The 26028-nt window shown below is 42.3% G+C and overlaps 1 protein-coding gene across 14 annotated transcripts in view; it reads left to right on the top strand.

The window, feature by feature from the left end:
- The window catches only part of CDON (cell adhesion associated, oncogene regulated), a 100079-nt gene that overhangs the window by 50656 nt on the left and 23395 nt on the right, over window positions 1-26028 (top strand). For all 14 annotated transcript variants that reach the window (XR_009356565.1, XR_009356562.1, XR_009356564.1 and 11 more), the window contains 8 exons: window positions 6274-6563; window positions 7839-8013; window positions 9985-10113; window positions 13205-13408; window positions 15232-15413; window positions 15982-16087; window positions 20549-20671; window positions 23848-24069. Coding sequence is in view for 9 of the 14 variants with exons in the window: in XM_059184249.1 (XP_059040232.1) it covers window positions 6274-6563; window positions 7839-8013; window positions 9985-10113; window positions 13205-13408; window positions 15232-15413; window positions 15982-16087; window positions 20549-20671; window positions 23848-24069 (1431 nt within the window). In the remaining 5 variants the exon portion in view is untranslated. The remainder of the gene's footprint in view (window positions 1-6273; window positions 6564-7838; window positions 8014-9984; window positions 10114-13204; window positions 13409-15231; window positions 15414-15981; window positions 16088-20548; window positions 20672-23847; window positions 24070-26028) is intronic.

Raw genomic sequence — 26028 nt, 5'->3', positions numbered from 1 at the left:
GTCATTGCAGACATTTTTTTCAAGGGAGTCCTTGGTAAGTACAGTATCCAGAGTCTCGAGCATTGGGGAAGTGGAATCGTGGTCCTTTCAAACAGTACCTCTTACTCAGAGGTACTTTTCCTCTGAGGTACTACATTACCTTTCTAATGGAATGTATAACATTTATTCTTTTTTTTAAAAAATTAACATATAATGTATTATTTGTTTCAGGGGTACAGGTCTGTGATTCATCAGTCTTACACAATTCACAACTCTCACCTTAGCACATACCCTCCCCAATGTCCACCACCCGAGCCACCTGATCCCTCCCATCCCCCTCCCCTCCAGCAACCCTCAGTCTGTTTCCTGGGATTAAGAGTCTCTTATGGTTTGTATCCCTCTCTGGTTTCGTTTTTCATTTTTTCCTCTCTTCCACTATGATCCTCTGTCTTGTTTCTCAAATTCCTCATTATCAGTGAGATCTTATGATAACTGTCTTTCTCTGATTGACTTATTTTGCTTAGCATGATACCCTCTAGTTCCATCCACATCATTGCAAATGGCAAGATTTCAGAGGTTGTTTTTGTTTTTGTTTTTGTTTTTATGGCTGCATATATAATATTCATTCTTGATCTTCTGCTGATTTTTGTTGAGGAGGTCTTAAAAGCCTTATACAGTTTTTGAGAAACTAGTGTATAGAGTATCAATATTATTAAGGTTAATTCAAATCCAAACCTTCTGTCAGTGAGTACTCAGAACAGCCTTCTCCTGCAGGTGGTCAGTGGCGTGGAGACTGTCCCCTTCCTTGTCGTGCAAGAGGCAGAGTACTGCCCTTAGTTTTGGAGCTGAGGGCCCTGCCGTGGGCTGCTGCTTTAGAGAGCTTCGTGTGGCCTTCTTCTGCCTGGGCCCTCAGATCCCACAGGTCAAAGAGTCCACGGGGTCAAGGGGCTGTGCTTACCCAGAGCCTGGCACCCAATGTTCCTCCCTCTATAGAGCAGGACAGGGCTCTGGGATTCCTTGCTTTCATTAGTTCACAGTCTGGTTCCACACAGCTGTCTCTCTCCATGGTCTGTCCTCCAGAGTGCAGGCCACACCACCAGTGGCCGGGACCATTAAGCCAGAAGAGTGGCCAGGGGGGCAGTCTTTTGCACAGGTGTGAAGGCGAAGTAGACAAGGTTGGATGTGTACACATGTATTTCCATTCGCATGCACATAGGGACCCTCTAGCTCCAGATGAAGCTGTAGGTAGGGAGAAGTAGGGAAGACCAGGGACTTCCATTATCCTCTTGTGCCCCTCTGTGCATGCCAGAGGTGGAGGTATTGCGGGGCTTAAGCCTGTATGCTGGGTTAGCTTCCTGGCTGTGCCACTTAGGAGCTTTGAGACCTGACAAACCCTTGAACTCCTTTCTGCTTATTTCCTCATCTGTGTAACAGACATAGCAAAGGCCCTCCCCATCAGGTGGACGTGAGAATTGGAGGAATTCGTATGTGCAAAGTGTTGAGAATGGTGTCTGGCAGTAGGAAACCTTCAAATGCTAAGTATTAGGTTATAATTATTGCTATCTACTGAACAGTACATGGTAGTTACCCCAGGTAGTGATTAGGGACGGAAGGAATAGTTACTGATTTAGTCATCTTAAGAATCCTCAAAGAAGGTGGCTGAGTGCTGCATAAAGGTATACATATATAAAAATGTGTGTGTGTATGGATACAGGTGTGTGTGTACGTATCTGTTCTGCTAAGCAAAAATAAGAGTGGCTCTACTCAAACTTGTTAGCTGTAAGACAGGTGTAGCCCAGGCACTGCTTGGATGGAGTGATTGTGTCATGTAAATACAGGGTAGCAGGAGGCATAGACCGGATAGTCGTAGCTGATGGAACTAGATAGTTTGTCTAATTGCCTCGCTTTAAATATGAAAGATCTGAATCCCTTAGAAGGTGCATAAGCTAACTTGTTTAGGCTAGAACTTTCTAGAGCTTTAAGATCCCCCCCCCCCCCACAGGATTTTAAGTCTTGATAAATGCCATTATCATGTATAGTAAGTCACCCCATCACTGACATCCTACCTAAGTGGCCCTTGCATTTCTTCTTTTGCATGCTCCGTAGTTCTTAAGATCCAGGTGAGTTCCTCAAAGCTCACAACAATATAGAACAACCCACTTCTCTTTACAGGAGTCTGAGCCTTATCAAATTCTAACATACTGAGAGCTTATTTACTTTGTTTTTTTTTTGTGAAGAGGGGAGTAAGCAAGGTCAAAGAGAGAGATGACCACCCCTTCTCTTAGCAGAGACCTTGGGTTTTGAGGTGTTGGGTGTATAAATATTTATAGAGTGGGTTGTAACTCTCAGAACTAAAGTAGGGGGGACAGTCTGGGGAGGGTGGCTGGCGTGAGTGGTCACAGTGGGAAGGGCTTTGACAGGTTTGGTTATATTCCTTGTTTAATTAGTTTCAATTCAGAGTCATTAAATTTGTTGCCATTAAAAGTAGTGTTTTTATCAGTCTCTTTTCCAATTCAAAAAGTGTCCTACCTTTAAAAAAAGATGTCTCATCTGACCATTTCACAGGTTTTTTGTTTTTTTTTTTAAGATTTTATTTATTTATTTGAGAGAATGTGTGTGAGAGAGAGAGATTGTGAGCAGTGGAGAAGAGTAGAGGAGAAGCAGATTTCCTGCTGAGCAGGGAACCCAACACGGGACTCGATCCCAGGACCCTCCGATCTCGACCCGAGCCGCAGGCAGGTGCTTAACGGACTGAGCCACCTGGGTGCCCTCACAGAGTTGTTTTGAAGATAAGTTGAAGTAACGTATGTGAAAAAACTTTTGAAAGTAGCATTGAGCCCTTATAAATTGTGTCTAGTAGCTCATGAGTATTCCAAGTTATATTACTGGAAGTAGTAGAGGGGAAGGAATTGAATCTCCTTCTTAATAAAAGTTACAGAAAGTCTCACTGCATCCTAAAGAGCAGAAGTGGAATTTTGACTTTATATGGTTAGACCCCGGCTAGAAAACAAGTTTGTCTCCTGCTTCTGGATCACTTGAGGCCTGTGGTCTTTAAACTCTTGGCCAACTGAATACCATTTCCCAGTGGTAACCAGCCCAGGGGATCCATGAAACTGCTAATGATTAAAAGGTCATTCTACTACAAGAGCATGGAGATTCCTCAAAGAGTGGAAAATAGAGCTACCCTATGTCCGTGGTGGGACCAGTGGATATTTGCCCAAAGATACAAAGGTAGTGATCTGAAGGGGCACCTGCACCCCAATGTTTATAGCAGCAATGTCCACAGTAGCTGAACTATGGAAAGAACCTAGATGTCCATCAACAGATGAATGGATGAAGGAGATACGGTGTATATATACTATGCAGCCATCAAAACCCCCCAAATCTTGCCATTTGCTAAGATGTGGATGGAACTAGAGGGTATTATGTTAAGCGAAATAAGTCAATCAGAGAAAGACAATTACCATATGATATCACGGATATGGTGAATTTGAGAAAAAAGACAGAGGGTCCTAGAGGGAGGGAGGGAAAAATGAAACAAGATGAAACCAGAGAGGGAGACAAACCATAAGAGACTCTGAGTCTCAGGAAACCAACTGAGGGCTGCTGGAGGGGAGGGGATAGGAGGGATCAGGTGGCTGAGTGAGGGACACTGGGGAGGATACGTGCTGTGGTGAGTGCTGTGAATGGTGTTAAGACTGATGAATCACAGACCTGTACCCTTGAAACAAATAATATGTTATATGTTAATACAAAAAATTTAGTAACAGAATAAAAAATAAAAATAAATTTAAAAAATAAAAGCCATTCTCTCCACCCAGCTGAGTTAGCGCCTGTTGCTTGAGTCCCTCTGGCCACAGCAACAGCACTAGCTCACCCCCTTCCCAGCCAGCCCGTGTTCTGACTCACTAGGTAAACATGGGCAGCTCCAGAAGCAATATTTTGAAGTTTGTCTCCATGAACTTAATTAGTTTTCTCCTATATGATTTTCTCTCTGGCGTTTTGTTTTCTTTAATGGAGGACGCGACTGGGACACCTTTTCTCTTTTAAACTGACAACTGACCCTATACTGTTAGCTGTGTTTTGGGGTTTGTTTTGTTTTGTTTTGTTTTGTTTTTTTTGCTGCTTCTCTCCTGAACTGCCGTGGTTGTCCTAAAAACACACCCACCTTTTTTTTTTTTTTTTTCCTAAACCAGGAATCCGACCTCATTGTGCAAAAGAAACCCTTTCACATTGTTTCCCCTGCTCTCTTCCTCTACACAAGTGGTCAAACATAGGAGATGTTTTTGTCGCCAATACGCATAGCACTTTAGAGAAAGCAGGCTGTCAGTACTTGGGTTTCATGGTGCTGGCCGCATACTTGTTTTCCTAGACTGCTTTCTCATTTTTGACAGCCGCCCTGCTGACATTCTTCTGCCAGCTCTTGTCACCATCTCCCAGAACCTTAATTTCTTCATCTGTAAAGTAGGAGTGGTGCTATCTACCGAAGAATGTTGTTTGGGGAATTTAATAAGATTATATTCCTTAAGAGTTTAGCACACTGCTTGGCACATAGTATGTGCTCAGTAAATTCTGGGGGGGGGGTGATAAATGCAATTTATTTATTTTTTTCAGTGCAAATAAAAGTATTTTTCCCTTCTCTGGATGTTGCAGATGCTTTTAGTCATATAAAGACTGTTGGCTTGATTTATTTTTCTTTAGATTGGCAGTTTTTTTGTTTGTTTGTTTCTTTATTTTATTTACTGGAGTGGCAGTTTCTTAAGCCGACTTTTGATTCTATCCAGAAAGAGGGCTTGCTTTGGAAATAAGTAAACTCTTCTTCCATCTTTGCTAGTCTTGTTTCATTTCTCCCCTCTTGTTGAATATAAACTGTTTTGCTTGTGTAGGGTAAGTATTTTAGTTCTCCAGTAGCCCCTTTATTTATTTATGTTTTAAGATGGATTTATTTATTTATTTGAGAGAGACGGAGAGAGAGGGAGCCAGTGAGCATGCGTAGGGGGAGGGGCAGAGGGAGAGGAGCTGACTTCCCACTGAGCGTGGAGCTCAAGGCAGAGCTCCATCTAATGACCCTGAGATTGTGACTTGAGCCGAAACCAAGAGTTGGACACTTAATCAACTGAGCCACCCAGGTGCCCCCTCCAGCAGCCCCTCTGTTATCTCTTAGTTTCTGTGGGTTGACCGGATGTAGCGAGGCAGTTCTGCTGGTCTTGCTTTGGATAACCCTTATGTTGTTGCAGTCAGATGGCACCTGGGGCTGGAATAGCCAAAGTGGCTTCACTCCCACATGTGGTGCTTTTGTGAAGGCTGGAATCCCCAGCTGCCTCCCCTTCCTTCCCTCCATTCCCCCTGCACCCCTGTAGTCTCTCTGCAGGGCTAGCTTGGCTGTCTGTATGTGGCAACACAAGAGTAGAAGTGCCAGGCCTTCTTAAGACTCAAGGCTGGAAGAGCACAGTCTTACTTCTGCCTTCACTGGTCAAAGCCCATCCTAGGCTCAGCCCCCATTCAGCAGGGAGGGGACCGCTGGAGGGTGTGAATGCTGAGGGCTGTCTTTGGAAACCCGTCTTTGGAAACTCCTTGTTATGTATTGTCCTCCACAATCTCAGGGTCATTAGATGGAGCTCTGCCTTGGGCTCCACGCTCAGTGGGAAGTCAGCTCCTCTCCTTCTGCCCCTCCCCCTAGTAGGTTATAGCCTCACTCTTGACTCTTTCCTTACTATTTAGTTCACCTTGTCTCCAAGGGAATGCATTGCTTCATTACCAACTGGAGTTAATGCTCTGTGTTCTCCAACTTAAAATCTTCCATGGTTAATCTAGCAAATTGTTCTAAAAGGGAATACTAGCATAGAGCAAGAAAGAATAACGGCCTTCAGATCACTTAACTGCACTGCGGCATCTGAAATTGATTTTGCTGTAAGAGGTTGCTCCCGGAGGCTAGCTGTTTCCATGAATTATAAATTGAGATGCTCCTTCTTTTTAGTTCTAAGGCTCAGGTTGTCATTATCCATGTGGCCAGTTAGATGGCTGTGTAGAAGGCCCTGAAATAATGAATTTCCTGGGGCGCCTGGGTGGCTCAGTGGGTTAGAGCCTCTGCCTTCGGCTCAGGTCATGATCCCAGCTTCCTGGGCTCGAGCCCCACATCTGGCTCTCTGCTCAGCAGGGAGCCTGCTTCCCTTCCTCTCTGCCTGCTGCTCTGTCTACTTGTGATCTCTCTCTCTGTCAAATACATAAATAAAGTCTTTAAAAAAAGATGAATCTCCTCAAGCTCTCTCTCCTCTCTTCCTCCCATCCTCTCAGTTCCTTTTGAAACAAATACAAAAGCGGGACCAGTCACAGCTTCCGGTCCCGCTTGGAATGATAAAAGAGATGGTTCAGAAGCTGGATCCTTGAGCTCCTTTCCAGTGAAGGAGCACCCCAGGGCAGTGGATTCGGCACCAGAGAAAAATGCTAGCGGAGCCGCCGTCCCGGATGCCCCCATCATTCTGAGCCCTCCGCAGACCTACACAGCTGATACGTACCACCTGGTCTGGAGGGCCGGGAAGGATGGCGGGCTGCCCATCAATGCCTATTTCGTGAAGTATCGAAAGGTAACCTCTTTTCATTTGCCAGCTTTCTCTTCACAAGCCTTAATGTTGTGTGTGGAACATGTGCTTATTATCTTTGACTTTTATGGAGCTGCAGGAAACAGAACAGGAGTGTTCTAGGACTGAGTTTGGGAGAGCTGTCCCAGAGGTCATGCTGGATTTACCAGTCTTATAAAGCAGTAAGAATTAAAGAGGCATAATTTCCTCCAAAATTCTAAGAGCCCAGTGACTTCCTGAGGGTTTTTATCAAGCATTTTAACCCCTTGGGTGCAAAGCTCTAGAAACCACTCTTTAAAAAGTCATCCCTTCTCTTTCTGAGATAGTAAAATACAGTTTATTTAGCAAATAAAGCAGTTTCTTTTTAGAAACCCTGAACAAAGTCCTCTGGCACAATTTCTGATGGTTATGTTTACTTCACGTTGTCCTTCTTCATTGTATTGGAATGTGATGTTGTTTGGTGATTTCTTTGGGTGAACCTGGATCCTCTCAGTTGATTTTTCAGTGTTTATCCTTCCAGAGGCTTCTATTAAAGCAAAATGAGAAAATCTCCTCTCTTTGTTTAATGAGACTAGTACATGAACCAAAGATGCCCTCCTAATTAAAATACGTTTCTTTGTCCAAGCCATTTTGGTACCCATTTAATATCTGGAAAAATGAACATGGTGATATTTGAAAGTGTATTCACTGCTTCTAACCTGAGGATTCTGGGTAAAGAAACTTTTATTGAAATTCCTACCCACACAAAAACTTCCCTCCAATGTCATTTTCTGGTTCCATTAACTAAGACACAGCAGATTAGATCTTTTTAAAATTTATTTCCTCCAATACATGTGGAACGTGTGGAGATAGGAAGAATGCTGGACCTGGATAATGGATAATTGCAGAATTCATATGTGCATACATATTCTACTTTGTTATGTATTATCATTAATACAGATTATTATATACTTATTTTATGCTCCTATTAGCACAATAAGAAAGGATTATTGTTTTCTTCATGAGTAAAGGAAACAAACTCTGGGAGATCAGATAACTTTCTTGAGGCGATAAGTTAGTAGTAAGTAGCAGAACCAGGAGTCTTTTTATTCCTAAGAATTCCCAAGTTGTGGCTTCGTGTCTCCTTCTAGTTATTAGTATGAAGAAGTATTATGTCTCTTTTGCTTGCAAGGGGGATATTCCATACCAAAATTCATGTGAAACTGAAGATTTTCTCCAATTTGAATGGAAGGTTTTTCCTCCCTGAATCTCCTTTTCAACAGCTTATTTTCTCTTGAGTAGCTCGATGATGGTGTTGGCCTGGTGGGAAGCTGGCACACGGTTCGAGTCCCAGGAAGTGAAAATGAGCTCCATCTAACAGAACTGGAGCCCTCTAGTCTCTATGAAGTTTTGATGGTCGCAAGAAGCGCAGCGGGTGAAGGCCAGCCCTCCATGCTCACCTTCCGCACAAGCAAAGGTGAGTATCACCTTCCTTCGGAGGAACGAGCTGGCCAGCCGGATGTCACTTTATTAGTTAAGTGTCCTTTTGGGTCATAGAGATTTTTTTTTTTAAGATTTATTTATTTGACAGTCAGAGAGGCAGGCAGAGAGAGGGGGGAGGCAGGCTCCCCACTGAGCAGAGAGCCCGATGCGGGGCTCGATCCCAGGACCCTGAGATTGTGATTTGAGGTGAAGGCAGAGGCTTCACCCACTGAGCCACCCCAGTGCCTCGAAATTCTTATATATAAATTCCCTAAATAATTTGATGATTGTACCTTTTGGGGCCATGCATGTTATATTATGCCATCCCATCCAGTGTTCTCCAAGTATTTCTCAGGGTTTATGATAGGTAAGGCATTAGAGTAGGTGATGTAGGGAAAACAAAGATGCTCAAGACAAGATCCATCCTAACGGGGCTTCTCCTTTGCTAAGGAGGGTAAGACATAAATAAATAGCAACTACAGGGCAGGATTTCAGTTGTGCTAATGTTTACTGAATGCCTTCTGTGTGCCGGGCCGTAAGCAGAATCGACAAAACTCCTAGCCCTCATGGAGCTCACGTTCTAGCTGGGAGATACTTACACCTAAGTTATAAGTACATTAGGAAGTGGTGAATGCCATAAGAGACGTAAGTTAGGGGATGGATATAGGAAGTGGGTGCAGTAGCAGTTGTCACAATTTAAGCGAGGTGGCCAGAGAAGTCCTCAGCGGGCTGTCAGCAGGGGAGCAGAAGGTCCAGGGTGAAGTGGGAAGGCCACATGGTTATCTGGGGAGAGAACATACCAGCTGAGAGAGTAGCAAGTGCAGAGACCCCAGGGCGGGGTGTGCTTGAGGTACCCTAGAAACACTGAGGGGGCCCCTGTGACAGAGGCAAAGGGAGGAGCTCTAGGGGAGAAAGCTCAGGGAGATGACAGAGGGGCCAAGCCACATGGTGCCTTGTCGCCCCTGCAAGGACATTGACTTTGACTCTGAGTGAGCTAGAAGCAGTGGAAGGTTTGAACTGAGTAGTGACACTGTCTGCCATGTTTCAAGGGGGACTCCGGCTGTAGGGTAAGGATACTGGAGGAGGGCACAGGTGTGTCAGCAAAGAGGCCAAAATATGACAAGTAAAGGACTTAGAAGATGCTGGAGGAGTGCAAAGAAAGGATGTTCTTTCTGTGGGCTAGCTTGTTGAGGGTGAGCTTGATTGACAAGACACCATTATAGCTTGGCCATCAATGGACAAAAAGACCAGTGAGTGGAGCGGGGAACGGGGTGGAAGAATATTTTCGCCTGAAGTAGAAAATAAAAAGGAGGTATGATCGAGAAGAAATTTATTTATTGGCTTTTGGAAAAGACCCTTTCATACTAATGACCGAGTCTAGCTAGGAAAAGAATGAGTATTTCTTATTTGAATTCTATTTTGAGTTAATTTTCGTAATCAGCCCACAGTTGTTTATAGAATCTGACCTATTATAAATACTGAATAAGAAGCAGATATTTCGGTTTTATAATAATCACCCATTTTCACTTTTTGCCTCTTGGAATTTTCAAACTCAACATAATAATTTTCCCATAAAGAGACAGAAGCTCTTTAAGCATGAATTTTATGCTTTGGAATTAAGAAATAGGTAGAAGAAAAACGCATGAATAGTTTGAAAGCCTTTACTTCTTTGGCTTTTTTCACTTTGTGGTGTTTATTCTGTGTATAAATGAAATTCTGCCTGATGAAGAAAGACACCTTTTACTTCTCCCTTAAAAAGGCTATTAGAAAAAGATAACATAATTTTCAAGTTTGATTCCTCAGATTAGCTAAGTATTTACAATGTAGGTCTGAAATTTAGACCCTGTAACAGAGGAGCTCTAATATCTGTATACCAGTTGAGTTTTTGGTAGTGTATTTTCTTACTTTACATATATACAGAAGTTTATGTTGCAGTAGATGAGTATACGTCTTCTAACTTTTCTAGAGAAAACAACCTCATCGAAAAACACGCAGGCGTCCTCACCCCCCATGGGCGTCCCTCGGCGCCCCGTTGTTTCAGAGGCTGCAGACAACTTTGGAGTGGTCCTTACAGATTCCTCTAGGCATAGTGGAGGTAAAGTGGAGAATCTTTATTTTATTGATTTTGTTTGTTTACCAGTGGACCTGACATGTTTCAGATTATTTGGGAGTTGGAGGGGAGAGAGTGTTTGTTTGTCATTTGGATTATAACCTCTTCCAGGTCCTACTTCAACCATTTTTTTTAATGCCCTATACTCAGATCTTGGTAACTCACTGTCATGATTGGTAATACACTCAGATTCAAAATGTTCTGGTACTAAGGTTATATAACTCATAAAAAGGAATTTTCTGCTTTCTCTTTGGCAAAGAAACCAAATTTATACTTTCAAAGTTTCTTTTTTTTTTGGTGACTTATCAAAATGTGTGGTGGTACCTATAGAAAGATTTAGATTTTTTTTAAGCAAACGATTACATGCCATACTGTTTTATTGCTGTATTTTGTCAGTGTCACACTCCGTTTTATTGCTCTATCTTGCCAATTGTATGGTTTTTAATTTTTAATTTTTTTTTAATTTTTAAAAGATTTATTTACTTATTGTGGGGGGGAGGGGCAGAGCAGGAGAGAGAGGGACAAGCAGGTGCTCTGCTGAGCACAGAGCCCAATGTGGGGCTTGCTTTCACGACCCTGAAATGATGACCTGAGTTGAAACCAAGACTTGGATGCTAGACCAATTGAGTCACCCAGGTGTACCCCCTACCCCCTCCAATGAGTGGTTCTTAGATGTCATAGTAATACAGTTTTCAAAAGACATCTTTTCAGTATTTAAATTTCACACTTACCAATTCTGCAATTACAACATAATGTACTTTTTGTGACTGTGTTAATAGGTGTTAGCAGAACATCTAGGGAGGGCTTCAAATTCTGTTGCTGAACTCTGAGAATGTTCAGGCTTCTCTTCCCTATTTTTATGGTCTGTCATGAATTGGTCTCAGACAAAAGAGAGTCATAACATTTGAACACTTCCCAGAACCTCTCTGCTTCTTCAGTATCATGAGCCTCTCCTGCTTGAGTCCTTTCACCTCTGAGGAGCTGTTCAGCGACCGGAAGCAGATTGCTGACTCAGCCGTCGACTTTATCTGAGTAAAGCTGCCCTCCGAAAAACAAAGACCGTATGATTTGTGTAACACACTCAGGTAGATATGGACCAAATGCTGTCGCAGTGAAAGTAAAGTCAGTCTTGCCTTCAGGGGGTTTACAGCATAGAGGGTGACATCGACAAGAAATCAGTAACCATATAGGGGGTAATATAGACAAGTGAACCCATAATAATGACTTCGATTCATTACGCCTGAGAGTCTACACTTGTTGATGCGATCACAAGAGTATGTAAAGGAGGCAGGTGGTGGTAAGAGAGGCTCCCTCCGCTAAGCCTCGAAGACAAGACCATTATGAAGACAAGGATGGATGAAGGAACAGGACAAGAAGTTCTAGGGAAGGAGATGAACGATGGACATGTTGTATTCCATTTAGAGATGTGGAGGTTAGAGAACTTATTTGGTTTGACTGGTTGCCATGGGGAATGACGCCACGGAGGGGAGGCAGGCGGGTACCTTGTAGAACGTACTTAGAATGTCAGTCTTTCCCTGAAAGCTGTGAAGAACTCTAAAGGACTTTAAGGAGGGGGACAGGGGGAACAGCCAAAGATGAAGCTAGAGAAATAATGGGCGGAGTGACAGAGGGTCACTGTGTCCAGAAGGACACAGGTGAGAGACAAAGGGAATTGAATCCATATTGAATGAAAGGGAGAAATGAGGTGACCCTGGGCTGGGGTGGCCAAGAACCATTTACCAAGGTGGGTAATCAAGATTTTTAGGTGCAGTTTATCAAATGAGTTCTGGAAGTCCCGAGTTTGGAGTTATCCAGGTAGAGATAGCCGTAAGAAATGATTTCTTGAATCTTCTGAACAACCCTATGAAGAAGATAGCCGGTCAGTTTTACAACTTAGGAAACTGGGGCTCTTGGAGGTCATGCATTTTTTACTGGGGCTGCTCTTCACATTCCGATTTTTTTTTAAAGGTTTTATTTATTTATTTCACAGAGATCACAAGTAGGCAGAGAGGCAGGCAGAGAGAGGGGGGGAGCAGGCACCCTGCTGAGCAGAGAGCCCAATGTGGGGCTCGATCCCAGGACCCTGAGATCATGACCTGAGCTGAAGGCAGAGGCTTTAACCCGCTGAGCCACCCAGACGCCCCCAAACTCCAACTTGTCTCTTTGATGTCACATGCTTTTTCTTCTAGATCTTGATGATTCTCCTGTGTAGAGATTCTTTCCCCTAATAACCTTCTTCTGTTCAATCTATGCTGTTTATACTTGGATGAGTTTTAACCTTCTGGGAATCAGTTGACGGAAGTTGTTGGTTATCTAGGACCAAAAAAGAGATTCACTAACAGTTCTATTCATTCTGTTTCCATTGCTTTCTAACTTGAAAGGAATACAGTAAGTATCACTCAAAAGTTGCCTGCTTTGAATATTTTCCTCTTTTTATCCAGTATGCAGTTTGTTTTTTAAATGCCACCATTTTCTCCATATGGGTACCGTGGGCAACGTCGTTGTGTTCTTTCTTATGTATTTGTGTTGGAGCTAGAGAGATGTTGAGACAGAGTGGTCTTGCTTAAGGAATGTGGCACAGGCTAGACAGCAGGGCTCCCTTAGTGACTTATCTAATAATCTGCAGATCATCTGCTGAATGTGTTTATAGCTTGGGTGGATTAAGAAAAACATTTAAATAAAATCACAACTAATTTTAAACATTTACTGTAAATTATAAGCACAATCAGACATGAGGCACTGAGTAATAATTACTTATACACTGTTAGCTATGAATCCAAAGGAGCCTGGTCACTATTCTCATTACCATTTACTTTCAGTTTTTTAGAGCTAATTCTCAAGTTTATATATCTTGCTTTTCCTTCCTTTTATTTCCTGTTTTTGGCCATTTTGTTGCCTGTTAGCTTTTAACAGAGGGCAGGAAGATAGTTATGATGATGTTACTACTAACTCTGCTAATAAGTTTGGTGATGAACCTTTAATAAAATGTTGCTTAGGAATTTATCCCTTCCAGTTTCTTTGAGTTGTTCTTGTCTCTGACACCATGGGTTATTGGAATGGATGTTTCCGTGTTTAGTTCCAGAGGCACCTGACCGGCCTACCATCTCCACGGCATCAGAGACCTCTGTCTATGTCACTTGGATTCCTCGGGCCAACGGGGGTTCTCCAATCACTGCCTTCAAGGTCGAATACAAACGGATGAGGACCAGTGATTGGCTGGTGGCCGCTGAAGATATCCCTCCTTCCAAACTTTCTGTGGAAGTTCGTAGCTTAGAGCCAGGTAGTAATACTCAAACATTTCCTTTTTTGCCATCTGTGCTGACTTCATTATTATTTTTTTTAACATTTTATTTATTTATTTATTTGAGAAAGAGAGCACGAGAGCCAGAGAGTTTGAGAGAATGAGTGGGGGGAGGGGCAGAGGGAGAAGCAGACTCCCCGAGGAGCAGGGAGCCCAGCATGGGACTTGATTCCAGGACCCCGGGATCTGCACCTGAGGTGAAGGCAGATGCCTAACTGACTGAGCCACCTAGGCGCCCTGTGCTGACTTTAGATGCCTATTTGTAATGATTTTGTATTCCTCTAGTTGTTAAAGTAATGGGAACCTATTCTGTGAAAATTTGAAAGGAAAGAAACTAGAGAGAAGAGAAGAAGTCACTCAAAACCTACCCATCCAGAGATAAACTATGTTTACACTTTGGTATATTTTTTTGTAGCCTTTTTTGTTTTTTAATCATACCATAAATCATGCCAGGATCATGCCATAAATACTGTTTTGTGACCCCATTTTCCCTGTATCACAGGCATTTTCCAGTATCATTAGAAATTCTTCAAAAACTCAGTTTTTTAATAATTCTCTATCTATTGTATAAGTATATTATAATTTACTTATAATTTTTTTCTGGGTTTTGGATATCTTTAACTGTTGTGATGTCATCTTTGTGTATGTGTGTATAGGTGTTTTGCTATGATTACATGTTTTAAGTGGAAAATTGCTTGTTATTCGGCTAAAATTGTTTGCTCTAATGAGATAAAGGAATCTCAGCCTAGTTATCCTTAGTGCTTAGGCTATGGAAACGAGAGAATACCTAAGGCTTCTTTGCTCTGTAAGTCTCATTTCAGCAGAAGGAGCCCTCCCCCCCCGTCGCCCCACTATCTTGAGACTGCGTGCGGGTAGTTAAACCGCACGAGAGAAAAGCCGTCATCACAGATGCATTTGCGTGGCTTGTATCTCTTAGGTTTCATGACCATTTTGTTTATGGACTTTTAGATGGACTTAGCAGCAAATGCCTGTGTTTGTCTGAACAGGTAATATGAGCCTAGGGGCCTGCAGGTATCATTGGGAGAAGGGGACAAGTTTTAAATGAGGGTGAGACTCAATAGCACGTTTTAGGCAGAAAGCACCGTCTTCGGAAGCCCAGTGGTTATGTCTGTGCTGTCAGGAAACGTGCTGGAGGAGTCTCGTTTATTCTTTAGATGCAGAGCTTCAGAAGCTCACAGTCCTTAGAGTTTTTCTTTTTTTAAGTACTTAATATGGAATGCAAATAAATGCCTTCTGTTGTAGTTTAAATCTGCTCCTGCTTCCTTTTTTTTTTTTTTTTTTAAATCTGCTGCTTCTTATCCTATTCTTGTTGCAATCAGAGTGACATCTGCTGTCACCCACACAGTGCCCCTTCCGAAGTGTATTTGCCCTGTTGAACTTCGCTTCAGTGGTTTCTTTCAAAGGGAAAAGACCCTAGTTTTGAGCATAGATACTTCAACTAATACTGTATTTGATGGTTATGACTTTAGCACATGACGGTAAAGAGAGTAAACGTGCTCTTTCCCGTTCTCTACACGCCCCTTCTGTGACAGACATCATTCCTCTTCCGTGGCATTGTCTCCTGGTCACTCCTCCTAAGCTCTTGGAATCTGAGTCATCATAAACACACTGCTGGCTGACAGAAGCTGGCAGGCGGGTTGGAGTCAGTTTACCGTATAGGCTTCAGAGGACGTGTTTGTTCACATGGAGACTTGAGCGCAGTTGTCTTGTTCTGACTGTCATACCTTCAGCTGTCTATGGCCATTTATTAAAAACTGATTTTTTTTTTTCTCCCTCAAAAGGTTCAACATACAAGTTTAGGGTCATTGCCATCAACCATTACGGTGAGAGTTTCCGGAGTTCAGCGTCTCGTCCTTACCAGGTGGCTGGGTTCCCCAATCGTTTTTCCAACCGTCCGATCACGGGACCTCACATCGCGTATACTGAAGCTGTCAGCGATACTCAGATCATGCTGAAGTGGACGGTGAGTGGGACGTCTGCTCTATCAAGATGCGTTCTCGTTTGGCCACGTTGGTGATCGACTTAATGGTCTCATGACCTGGTATTATGATTAGTAAAATGTTTTTAACTTTTAAGTATTTGGCCATGTTAACAATTGATTTACTTTTCTGGTGACACGATATGATGAATAGCAAATGTTTCTAACTTTTAAGTCGGGGAAAATTGAAGGGCACAGATACTTGTCTGGAAGCACATGTGGGTAAGTGAGGCAGGGCTAAAAATCAACTTGTCTCTTCAGCTCTCCTCCAAGTGTTATCTTAATTATCCTTTCAGGATCTGTTTCTTCTGAACCAAATGTCCCTTTCTGCTTCTGAACCTTGTGAAATATACTACTTTATTTTCGCTCAGCCCAACAGAAAAACTAAATGCGCTTAATACCTTTGATTACCTTTGAATTAACTTCAAAATGGCTGTCGAGGATGTTTGCAAAATGAAGCTAGAAAAAGATCACCACACAGATAAAGGAATCTTCATGGCTCTGAAAGTTACATATATTTTTGTCCTTACAAGTCTTTGCTTCTTTTTTTTAGTATATTCCATCAAGTAACAATAATACTCCCATTCAAGGATTTTATATCTACTACCGGCCGACAGATAGTGATAATGACAGTGATTACAAGAGGGATGTGGTAGAAGGTAAGTCCCCCGACAAGCTGGAGTCCCAGTAAAGAGCTTGGATGGAGGGGTTTCTAAATGTTCTGAGAACCATCATCCCAGGTTAGGGTAGAGAAAGCATGAACTGTTATGTCCACTATTACTTTGACTTCTTCCCAAAGAAAGACCATCTTTCCAATTTAATATATGCAGTAGTTTACATTTTGGTCATAGAAACAATTACCAAAGTATGGGGAAGATACTATTTGTCAGCAGTTCATCTGAAAAAGAATTCTGTTTTCTGTTTTATTTAAATGAATGGTAACCTGGGTATAAAAGTCACTTGCAACTGCTACTGTATTTTAAAAAATATGTCTCAGTCCCAGTTCCACTGAAGTCTGTACAAGAACAAGTGCATCTTGAGCATGTAATCCGCTTTTAGAGATGTTGAGAAATTGGAATATATGTAGAGTAAAAACCAGCCGAGAGAGTGAAGGGTGCTGAAACTGCCTTTCCCCTGCACTTAAAATCTGATCCAGAACTTTGCATGTGGTCTGAAGGCTTCAGATGGTCTTCTGGCCACTGTCTACACTGGCCCCCAGTCTCGTGTACCCTTTCCCCACTCTCCCGCCTCCTACCATGTTTCTTCTGTGACACACTGGCCTTCTGAGTTTCCTTGTGTGCACCAAGACTTGTCTTGCCTCGGGACGATGACACGTGGCAATTCCTGCTACTTCCTGTGCTCCTCTTCCAGTGTCTTATTTAGGTCACTGCACTTTTCTGTTGTGTGGTTCAACATCATTTCCTCAGATAACACCCGCCTCTGTATGTGAGATACCTGGGGTGTAATTTCTAACTGTGGCCTTTATGGTTCTGTCGTAGATGTCATCATGGTTGCTGTGTAAGGAGCAGGTGTGTCTGTGTGTGTGTGGATATATGAAGTTATTTACTTAGTTTGTCTCCCTCACTAAATCTTAGCTTCTCTGTAGGCAAGGAGCCTTTGCTTCCCTTGCTATATCCCCAGCCCCTACAATGATGCGGTGTTCGGGATTTATCGAATGAAGGAACAATTGGGAGTCCAGAAAGAACAAGGGAATGTCTGGGGATGATGAGGCTGGAAATGGGGTGATAAACAAGTAACATGACAGCTATCTTCACATCCTGACTGACTTAAGTGGAGGAGAAACTCTGCCATTTGGGGGAAGGGCAGCCAACAGAAAGTAGCATATAAGGAAGACCCCTCTGTGCAGCATTTTTAACAAAATAAGAAACTCCCTAATGTTGGAGCTCTTCAGTAGAAGCTGGAAGCTTATTTCTCGGTGGTGTCTTGGGAGGGGTTATTGTTTTGGGAGGAAGTCTTCTTCAGAGGGTTTTTTTGCACTCCAAGATTCTGACTCTGAATTGCTATCATCCCAAATGGGTCATGTCAGAAAACAGCCCTAGACCAAGGTTATTTTCATGTGACTTCTTGACATTGAATGCTGCCTATTGTTTTTGGTAGCAGTAGCCTTATAATTAAGTCAGTTTAAATATGCTCTATCAGGCTTCTTTAAATATTGAGGCATTCCTTTTAATGTTTATCTGGTGGAGTGTCTTTTGCAAAGTAGTAAAAGGTTATCATCTGAGTTTTAATACCTGGTACATAGTAGGCGCTCAGTAAATATTTTTTGAATCAAAGAGTGATTATTTCTCTTCATCTGGAAAAGTAGGAAGCAAATCAGTTTCTAAAATCTGCTTTAAACATGAAGAATTGAGGAAATGAGGTAAGAGACTTGTCAGTGGCCCAACTATTCTGTGAAGTTAGGATAGTTGCTGTCCTGAGGGAGAAGTGACCAGAAGAAGCATGCGGGGGTAGGGTGCCAGTACCGTTTCCTTTCTTGACCTAGGTATTGGCAGCACGGGTACGTTCAGTTCATGAACTTCAACAGACTATTCAGTTAGGGGCACTTTCCCATACACTCATTTCACTTTCTAGAAAGGCTATCCAAGAAGAAGAAATGGTTAAGAGTTGTTAGTCACTATTTGAGATTTGAGTCCCAGTGAGGTCTTCATTTTAGTTTAGCTGGGTTAGGAATGTAGGGCTGTCAGACTTTCATTTTTAAACTCTTTCGGCAGAGGTTAAACATTTGCTATAAAATAGTTCTAAACAAGGTAAATGTGAGTAAAGGGAACAGCTCTCTCTGTCTCTCTCTCTCTTTCTCTTTCTCCATGTCTCTCTTTTCCCTACCTCACCTGGTTCCACTCTCTAGAAATATCCACCAGTCACCAGTTTTCAAAGGATACTCTCTAGTTAAATCTTTGAACTTCTGCGAGCTTGTGGGGTGTGAACACAGTGTGTGGAACTAAGAAATTACTTTATGGAAGCTTCTATATCCACTAGTAGTGTCTGCAAATGTGAATTTTGCCTTCTGGTTCACAGAAAACTTGTTTATAAACTCAGTAGACGAAGCAGTTAGATGTTTAAGTGGGCTTCACTGTGCTGTGTAATTTGCTTATTCCCTATTTTCAAGTTTATGCATTTGAAATTCTTTTTGTGGCAGTTTTAAACTATTGGGCTGTTCTCCCAAACCAAGGAACAAAAGTATTTACCCTTTGCACGTAATGTTCTCTTTAAAGTAAAGTTTTAGATTACTTCTCTATTGACTCAGAATTGTTTAAGCTTTTGGAGAAAAAGTCTGAAATTCAATTACAGTGTTAAAGAATCCACTAAGAGCAATGATATTAAGTTATCCTATCTTCTGAATTAAGTTCCACATTGGGATAAACCATAAATGTTTCTGGCAGACAGTGCCTTTGTGATGAATATTTGTGTCTTACAAAGTTTAGTTTTAAATAAATGAAAGCATCAGGCAGGCATCCTAATCTCTAAGCCTGTTGCTTTGGTTTCTCACCTTTTCTAAAACATCCTTTGAGAATTACCCGTTTAAGCACATGTTGTGCTGGTTGGTTGACTTTCAACCTGATAATACACTTAGCTGTCTTATTCATCAATGATCAGTAAAGTCTCTTTCTCTCTACTAGTGATTTCTGTCATTTAGCCATTCAGAGAATTACCCTAACAGTGGAATCCTAATCTAACAAGATTTGTGTTCTTTTAACAATTTTCTCTCATTTATAACATATCAGAGGTGTAGTTTAATTCCATTTTGCCTAGGGCTTTGAAGGGAAAACTTCAAATCTGGTGTGGAAATTATTCGGGAGAATGTTTATAGTTAGGTGAGGGTAGGGTTGGGCAAGAAAGGACCCAAGGACAGAGAAAAAAATAGAAGTCTTTGAAAAAGTTTGTGGAATTTCAAAGTAGATCTTTTCGAGTCTTTGAGTCAAGGTTTTGAGTCAAGTTTATTGTAGGATCCTCTTTACACTTATAAAGGGGGCATAGAATTCCTTACTTCTCAAGCCTTTCGGAGTCCCTGGGTCCTAGAACAAGCAGATTATCTTCGTGTAAACTGTGGGTCTTTATGAAAGAGGGATTTTGTGATGGTGACCTGCAAAAGGGGTTTTGTTTCCGGTTTGGAGTATTTTTGTCTGTGTTGAATTAGAAAGGAACCTAGTGCTCTTGGTCCTGTCAGCCAAGTAGATTTATACTTGGATGCTTGGTTTGGTTTTGTTTTTCCTCCCCCTTCAATTAAGTCTTGAATCAGTAGGTGGTATAGTTGAGTGTCTCAGGAACTGTGGAAACAGCTTGAAGAGGTATTTTCTAAGAGGGGTTAAAGGTGCCTGAAGAGTTCACTGAATCTGGCAGAAGTGTCCCTGTTTATTAATGTTCATCACATGCCCATGGGAGTGAACATGGTGAGTGATGCATTCAGGAGTGCTCAGTTGAAGAGTGTTTCTAGATGAAACACCAGCCATGTGCTGTGGATAACAAAATCATTCTGTTGGAGGTATTATGTGGCTTGGGGACCTTGACTCAAAAGAAGAGAAATAGTGGGAACAGGAACCCATAGGTTCCCCTTGTAGATTTTGCCTTTTGATGATTCTCAACCATTTATTCAGGCACATGCTGAGCTGTCCGTTTGTGTCACGTTCAGTCCAGTGGGATGGAGAGTTTCTCTAAGACCTGTCTTGTAAATAAATGGTCATTTGTCCTGGATAAGGCACCATTTGTGGATCTCGTGTACAGTATTCCTGTCTGGTGGACAGAGTAGATTGACTTGCTAGGCTAAAATGGGACATCAGAGGACTTGAGGGTTTTTGTTTTTCCCTCACCTATGCTTAAAGCCACCATGTATTTTATGAAAGACTCATCACTATTTATAACAAGGCATAGTATTAGTACCAACGCACAGGTATGGCTTGAATTCAGTCTACCTCTTGTCCTTTGTTTCGTGGCCCATTAAAAAAATGCTGTTTATCTGGGGAGTATTACTAAAATACATCTATTAAGATGGTTTTCATTGTACAGACTGACTCTACGGTGATACATGCTATTCCAGCCTTGTTTGGAGATCACTTTGCAGGTCGTACGATACGTAAAACTTCTTTTATATTTTTTCTTTCTAGGTTCAAAGCAGTGGCACATGATTGGCCATCTGCAACCAGAAACTTCCTATGATATTAAAATGCAGTGCTTCAACGAAGGGGGAGAAAGCGAGTTTAGTAACGTGATGATCTGCGAAACTAAAGGTATGAGAGGAAGGAGAGCTCAAGCTTTGTCCCTGGATGGTGCTGGAATTCCAAACTCTGCATTATTCCTTCTGACTCTTGATGTGTTTACCTAAGGAATCGTCTGCTTTGTACCATTCCCTAGTTGTAGGCATTAAGACCATCCCAACAGAAAGTAGAATATATTGGCTAAAGCACTTCTCTTATTAGTTTACTTAAGCATCGATTGTATTCATGAATTTCAGTAAGTCACTTCCCTTCTTTTTTCTCTGCACGAAGGGAGTAGAAGTATTTGCTGGATAATTTCTGCAAATTGGAATTGCTGCAAGAATTAGAAAACTTCAAAACAAAAGTATAATTTTCAGAAAGAGTGCTTTGTACGCTTGAAGTGGTTTCTTGCATGACAGTTATGCATAATACTGTCTACTTCTTAAGCACGGTGGCTAAGTTCAGCATCAGCCGTGCTAATGCTAGATTGAAATTCTTGACTTTGCCGATGTATGGATTGTGCAATGTCTTCTGTGTTTAGCATGGCAGTGCTACACATGAATGATAGAAACAGCTACATGGCTATTTAAAAACCCATGTCCAGTCTCAGTTAATTGGACCAAAAAAGGGAATGTTTTAACTTGTGTCTGTTTTTAAGAACAAGAGGAAATTTCCCCAAATCCTCACCTATCCATCAGACCCTTCTAGTCTTGGTAGTCAGAACTCAGTCCCACTGTGCTCCCCAGATCATTCCCTGGGAATGGAATGATTGACCAGGACCTACTCAAGTTGTATGGGGTTTGAATGGGCAGCTGAATGGAAGTGGGCTCTGCTAGTGTGGGAGGAAAAGGCTGCTGAATGGCAACCTTTTGTGCCTGCGATAGGTGATTTTATGATGCTGATTTAAAAATGAAGAAAATAAGGCTCGGAAAAATAGAATTATAAAGACAAGACGTAGTTCCATCTTTTAATGCTAAGTCATGCAACTTTCTGCAGCAAAACCCACGTATTAAATCTACCTTTAAGTCTATATATACACAGACCTCTAGATTTACTTTGGTTAGTATATATTTGAGGGGATTTTTGTCCCAGTCACCATGATTGTCCACAAGACATTTAAGAATCTAGCCAGGCAAAACATAGACAACAGTGTAATAACTGTATTGTTTAAATAGTATTATGGTATAGCTGTGTCTATAATTGTATGCCTCATTAATTGCTGGAGGAGAAGACTTTGCTGGAGAAGAAAAGTTTCTACCTACAGACTTCCAGATCACTGACAAATGAAAACACCTCTTTAAAACATTAGCCATTCATACTGAATAACTTTCTCAAATGTATGACACAATTCCTAGCCTGTTTAAAGAGAGAACGTAGGATATACAATCTCTGCTTTTAAAGAAATGAGTCAAGGTTCTTGTTGTGAACAATGATTGTCTTATCTTTAGTCATTCAGTAAAGTTTTCCAGGAATGACAGAGGTGCTGAGGCCAGCCATTTCCCCCTGCCCTTAAAGATCATAGACTGTCATGATTTTTCTTTGGTTCTTTTATTTCTCATCTCACTTTTCTCGTTTCATGGTGTTAGCCTCTTCTGCTGCTGCTGCTGCTGCTGCTCCCTCCTCCCTTCCCTCTCCTCCTCCCTTCCCCCACCCCCTCTGGCTCCTCCCCCCTGGCTCCTCCCCCCCTCCCTTCCCTCTCCTCCTCCCTTCCCCCACCCCCTCTGGCTCCTCCCCCTGGCTCCTCCCCCCTCCCATCCCTCTCCTCCTCCCTTCCCCCACCCCCTCTGGCTCCTCCCCCCTGGCTCCTCCCCCTCCTCCCTTACCCCCTTCTCCCCTCCCTCTCCCACCCCTCTCCTCCTTTTCCTCCTGCTCTTCCTAGCGCTAACTTTGTCTTCTTATTGCTGTTGATGTGTCTCACTCACCATCCACCACAGAAATTTTTAACTTTAGCAGAGACTGACAAAATCATCAAGCTTGGTAGAATTATGAATAAATAAAGAGTAAATGAAGAGTGAATAAAGCTGATGGACTTCCCCGTGGGTAATTGTGATCTTTAATATATGACCTGCAACGTCTATTTTGCCTCAGAAACCCGTTTGTTTTCTTTAGAATTGGCAGGGTTCTTAGAATTGTCTAATCCACATCCCACCTGAAGTAGGAATTTCCTTTAGAGTCTCTGCCAACTATTTATTTATCCACTTCTCAGGGTTAGAGACCTCTGTCCCTTGGAAGGTGGCCTCTTCTTTATGGATTCCTAGCTCTGTTCTGCATAATGGTGCTAGAAAGTTGAACCTGAAGTAGAATTTTTTAAGGACCGCTCTGTTCCACTGGGTCGTTAGGAGCCATAACAGGAAATATAATAGCTAATAGTAACAAAATTAATTGAACACTGCCGTGTGGCAGGCTCTATTCTAAGTGCTTTATGTGATTAACTCGTTTACTCTTCATTACAACCTTGCTGTAGAGATTTTATTTTTATCTCTAGTTCCCAGATGGAGAAACTGGTTCCTAGAGTCAAGGTCATGCAGCTAGGGATAAGTGGTGGAACAGAATATGCCCCGGGCCTTCTGGTTCCAGAGAGCAGGCGTCGGCCACTGTGCTTTGCTGCTTTCTATGACATTTAAAGCATTAAGAACATATTATTTGAGGACAGAGAAAATGGGGTTTGAGTCCCACCTGTTATTAGCTTTTGTTGTCACTATTTTCCAGAATATCAACGAACTAGGATAAAGAACTGCATTTATGTGGACCCCAAAGGTCAATGGTTTTGGAATGCTTAATGTTAAGTGGGAGGTTTTTGGAGTTGTATGTAATTGTTTGGTCCAAAGTCAGATCTTTTATCTCAGTCACATAAAAGAGGCATAAAGTATGTAATCTTGAATCCTACTCAGCTCAAAGTGTGTCATATAGAGAGGAGTTTCAGTCCCATCCGTAAGGTTGAGCAGGTAATCAGACAGCAGTTTGGGTTACGCCAAGGGCATTTCTTTCTCTAACTTTATGATTTCTCTAGTATTTGTGGACCGAGACTTCAGCACATCAGATTTTTCAGCTTTGGAGCCTCGCTGTGACTCACTGGTGGTCAGATCATCCCAGTAACAAGTGTAAACAGACTGGCCGTGCATTCCTACCCAGACCTCCTTCAGAGAGTAAACCATTCCACAGAGTCTGTATTCACCCTGACATCATGTTTTCCTTTGTATGTCAACTAGTGAAACGCCTCCCTGGAGCTTCTGAGTATCCCATCAAAGACTTGAGTACCCCTCCCAGTGCTTCAGGAAGTGGACGAAACGCTGGGCCAGCAAGCAGCCCCAGCAGAAGCAGCGACATGTTGTATCTGATCGTTGGCTGCGTGCTCGGTGTCATGGTCCTCATCCTCATGGTCTTCATTGCCATGTGCCTGTGGAAGAACCGCCAGCAAAACACCATACAGAGTGAGCCATTCATCATTTCCTTGTCTTTTTCTAAAGATGGGTAGGAAAATATTGTCCAAATCAATATTGATCCCTAATACTGTTGTGGGTTCGTGTCACGGTATAAAGTGCGTCAGCTACTCTGCAGTCAGGGGAGGTGACTTTAAGACTGTGCGAACTGTCAGCCAGAGCAAGTGGAGTGTCCCGTAAAATTGCCTGGTAGAAATAAACAGCAAAGCCAAAACCCGGCAGGTCTCTAAGTAAATAGCCGACTCTGTGCTGGGAAACTCTGGCTTTGTCAGACCACCAAAGAGCTTGAGTTCTTGAAGCATGGGCTTTGGAATTGTTGCGGGAACACCTCCGTACTAGTGCAGGTCTTGGCAAAAGGAGTAGGAAAGGCTGGAAAGAAGGGAGAGGAATACTTTTCTAAGTTACTTTTCTAAGTTTCTAAGTTACGGAATGACCTCAATTAAGGTTCTGTTTCAGTCCCTGATGTACCAGTACTGCTCCAGCCTGGCATCTCTTTCCCCCTACGTGTGTGTAGTAATGGGAGTGATGGTACCATATGAAAACAGATAACCTAGAACCCCTTTTCCCTCTTCTTTCCCTAGTCTCTCTCCTCCCCACCTTTCTTGTTTCTCCCAGCTCTGATAAGACAAGGGGATCGAATCAGGCAGAGACTTGAGTCTTTGGTGGAAGGAGGTTTTTTGGTTTCCCCTTTGACTCCAGAATAAGAGAATTAAAGGTAATAGCTCAGGGGGAAAGAAAAAAAGGTGATTTGTTTCTATTGAACTGGTGCTTTCTAGGAGATAGACAGGGAGAGAGGTGGTGGTAGGGGTGGTGATAGTCTTAAAGGGTTGGAGAACATTTGATTGAGTCTTTTTCTAAATTGTTAATCGTGTCATTGACTTTAATCGTGTGAGTGTGCACTCAGTCATTAAAAGAGAACTAACTGCTGCTCTAGTCGTCTAAGCAAGCTTGATCTTGTTAAGGTCATTTTCCTTTGTGACTTGGTGATATGTTCAAAGATGGAAATTTATGGTAGTGATTTCCATTCAGTTATATTCAGAAGATACTCACTAATTGTCTTTAATGTGCCTGGCACGGTGTTAGACAATGGGGATACAAGAAGCTAAACCTGGCCTCTGCCCTGACAGCTTATAGTTGTTGGGGTTTTTTAAAGATTTTATTTATTTATTTGACAGAGAGAGAAAGAGATCACAAGTAGGCAGAGAGGCAGGCAGAGGGGGTTGGGGGAGCAGCCTCCCTGCTGAGCAGAGAGCCCGATGTGGGGCTCGATCCCAGGACCGTGAGATCATGACCTGAGCTGAAGGTAGAGGCTTAACCCACTGAGCCACCCAGGCGCCCCTATCAGCTTATAGTTTAGCGGAAAAGATAAGCAGGTATACCAACGATAACTCACCTGTGCAAGAAGTTGGGTAACAGGAGGAAGGACACCTCATCTAGTATTTGGCCTGCTCTAAGACCTTTGAAGAATTTATCAAAACTCTGCCAACAAATCTGTACAATTTAAGTGCTGTATTTTCTAAGGGCTGTTCCACTTTTTCTAAATATGTGTAGCAAGTGTGCCTCTGGAATTTGGAATTTTGAGGCAATTATTTAAGTGCTTTTCATAAAAGGAAATGGGATCATTAGCCTTTTGCCTTTAGTACCCCACCACTTCCACATGGGCTGTGTGAACCAAGGAGTCGATTATCAGTGAATGTGTACACAGCTCCATCCTTCATTTAAAAGTGTTGCCTATTACAATTTAAACTATCCTACCTAACATTTGCCTTTTGTTGTTGTTTTATAATTTCCCTCAGCACTTTGAAGTGTGTGGGAGTTTAAACACTCTCTTTTAATGTTGCCGGTACTCAGATGGTTGCAACTTGCATGATTTATTAATTCTCTTGAGTAATTTCTCTCTGGTTAATTTCTCTTCCCACTAACAAGGCCTTAATTAACTCAGAGTTCCTA

This window comes from Mustela lutreola, chromosome 1 (assembly GCF_030435805.1).
Source record: "Mustela lutreola isolate mMusLut2 chromosome 1, mMusLut2.pri, whole genome shotgun sequence".
Taxonomy (NCBI): Eukaryota; Metazoa; Chordata; class Mammalia; order Carnivora; family Mustelidae; genus Mustela; species Mustela lutreola.
Note: the sequence above shows the minus strand (reverse complement) of the source record. Positions and strands in the feature narration are given on the sequence as shown.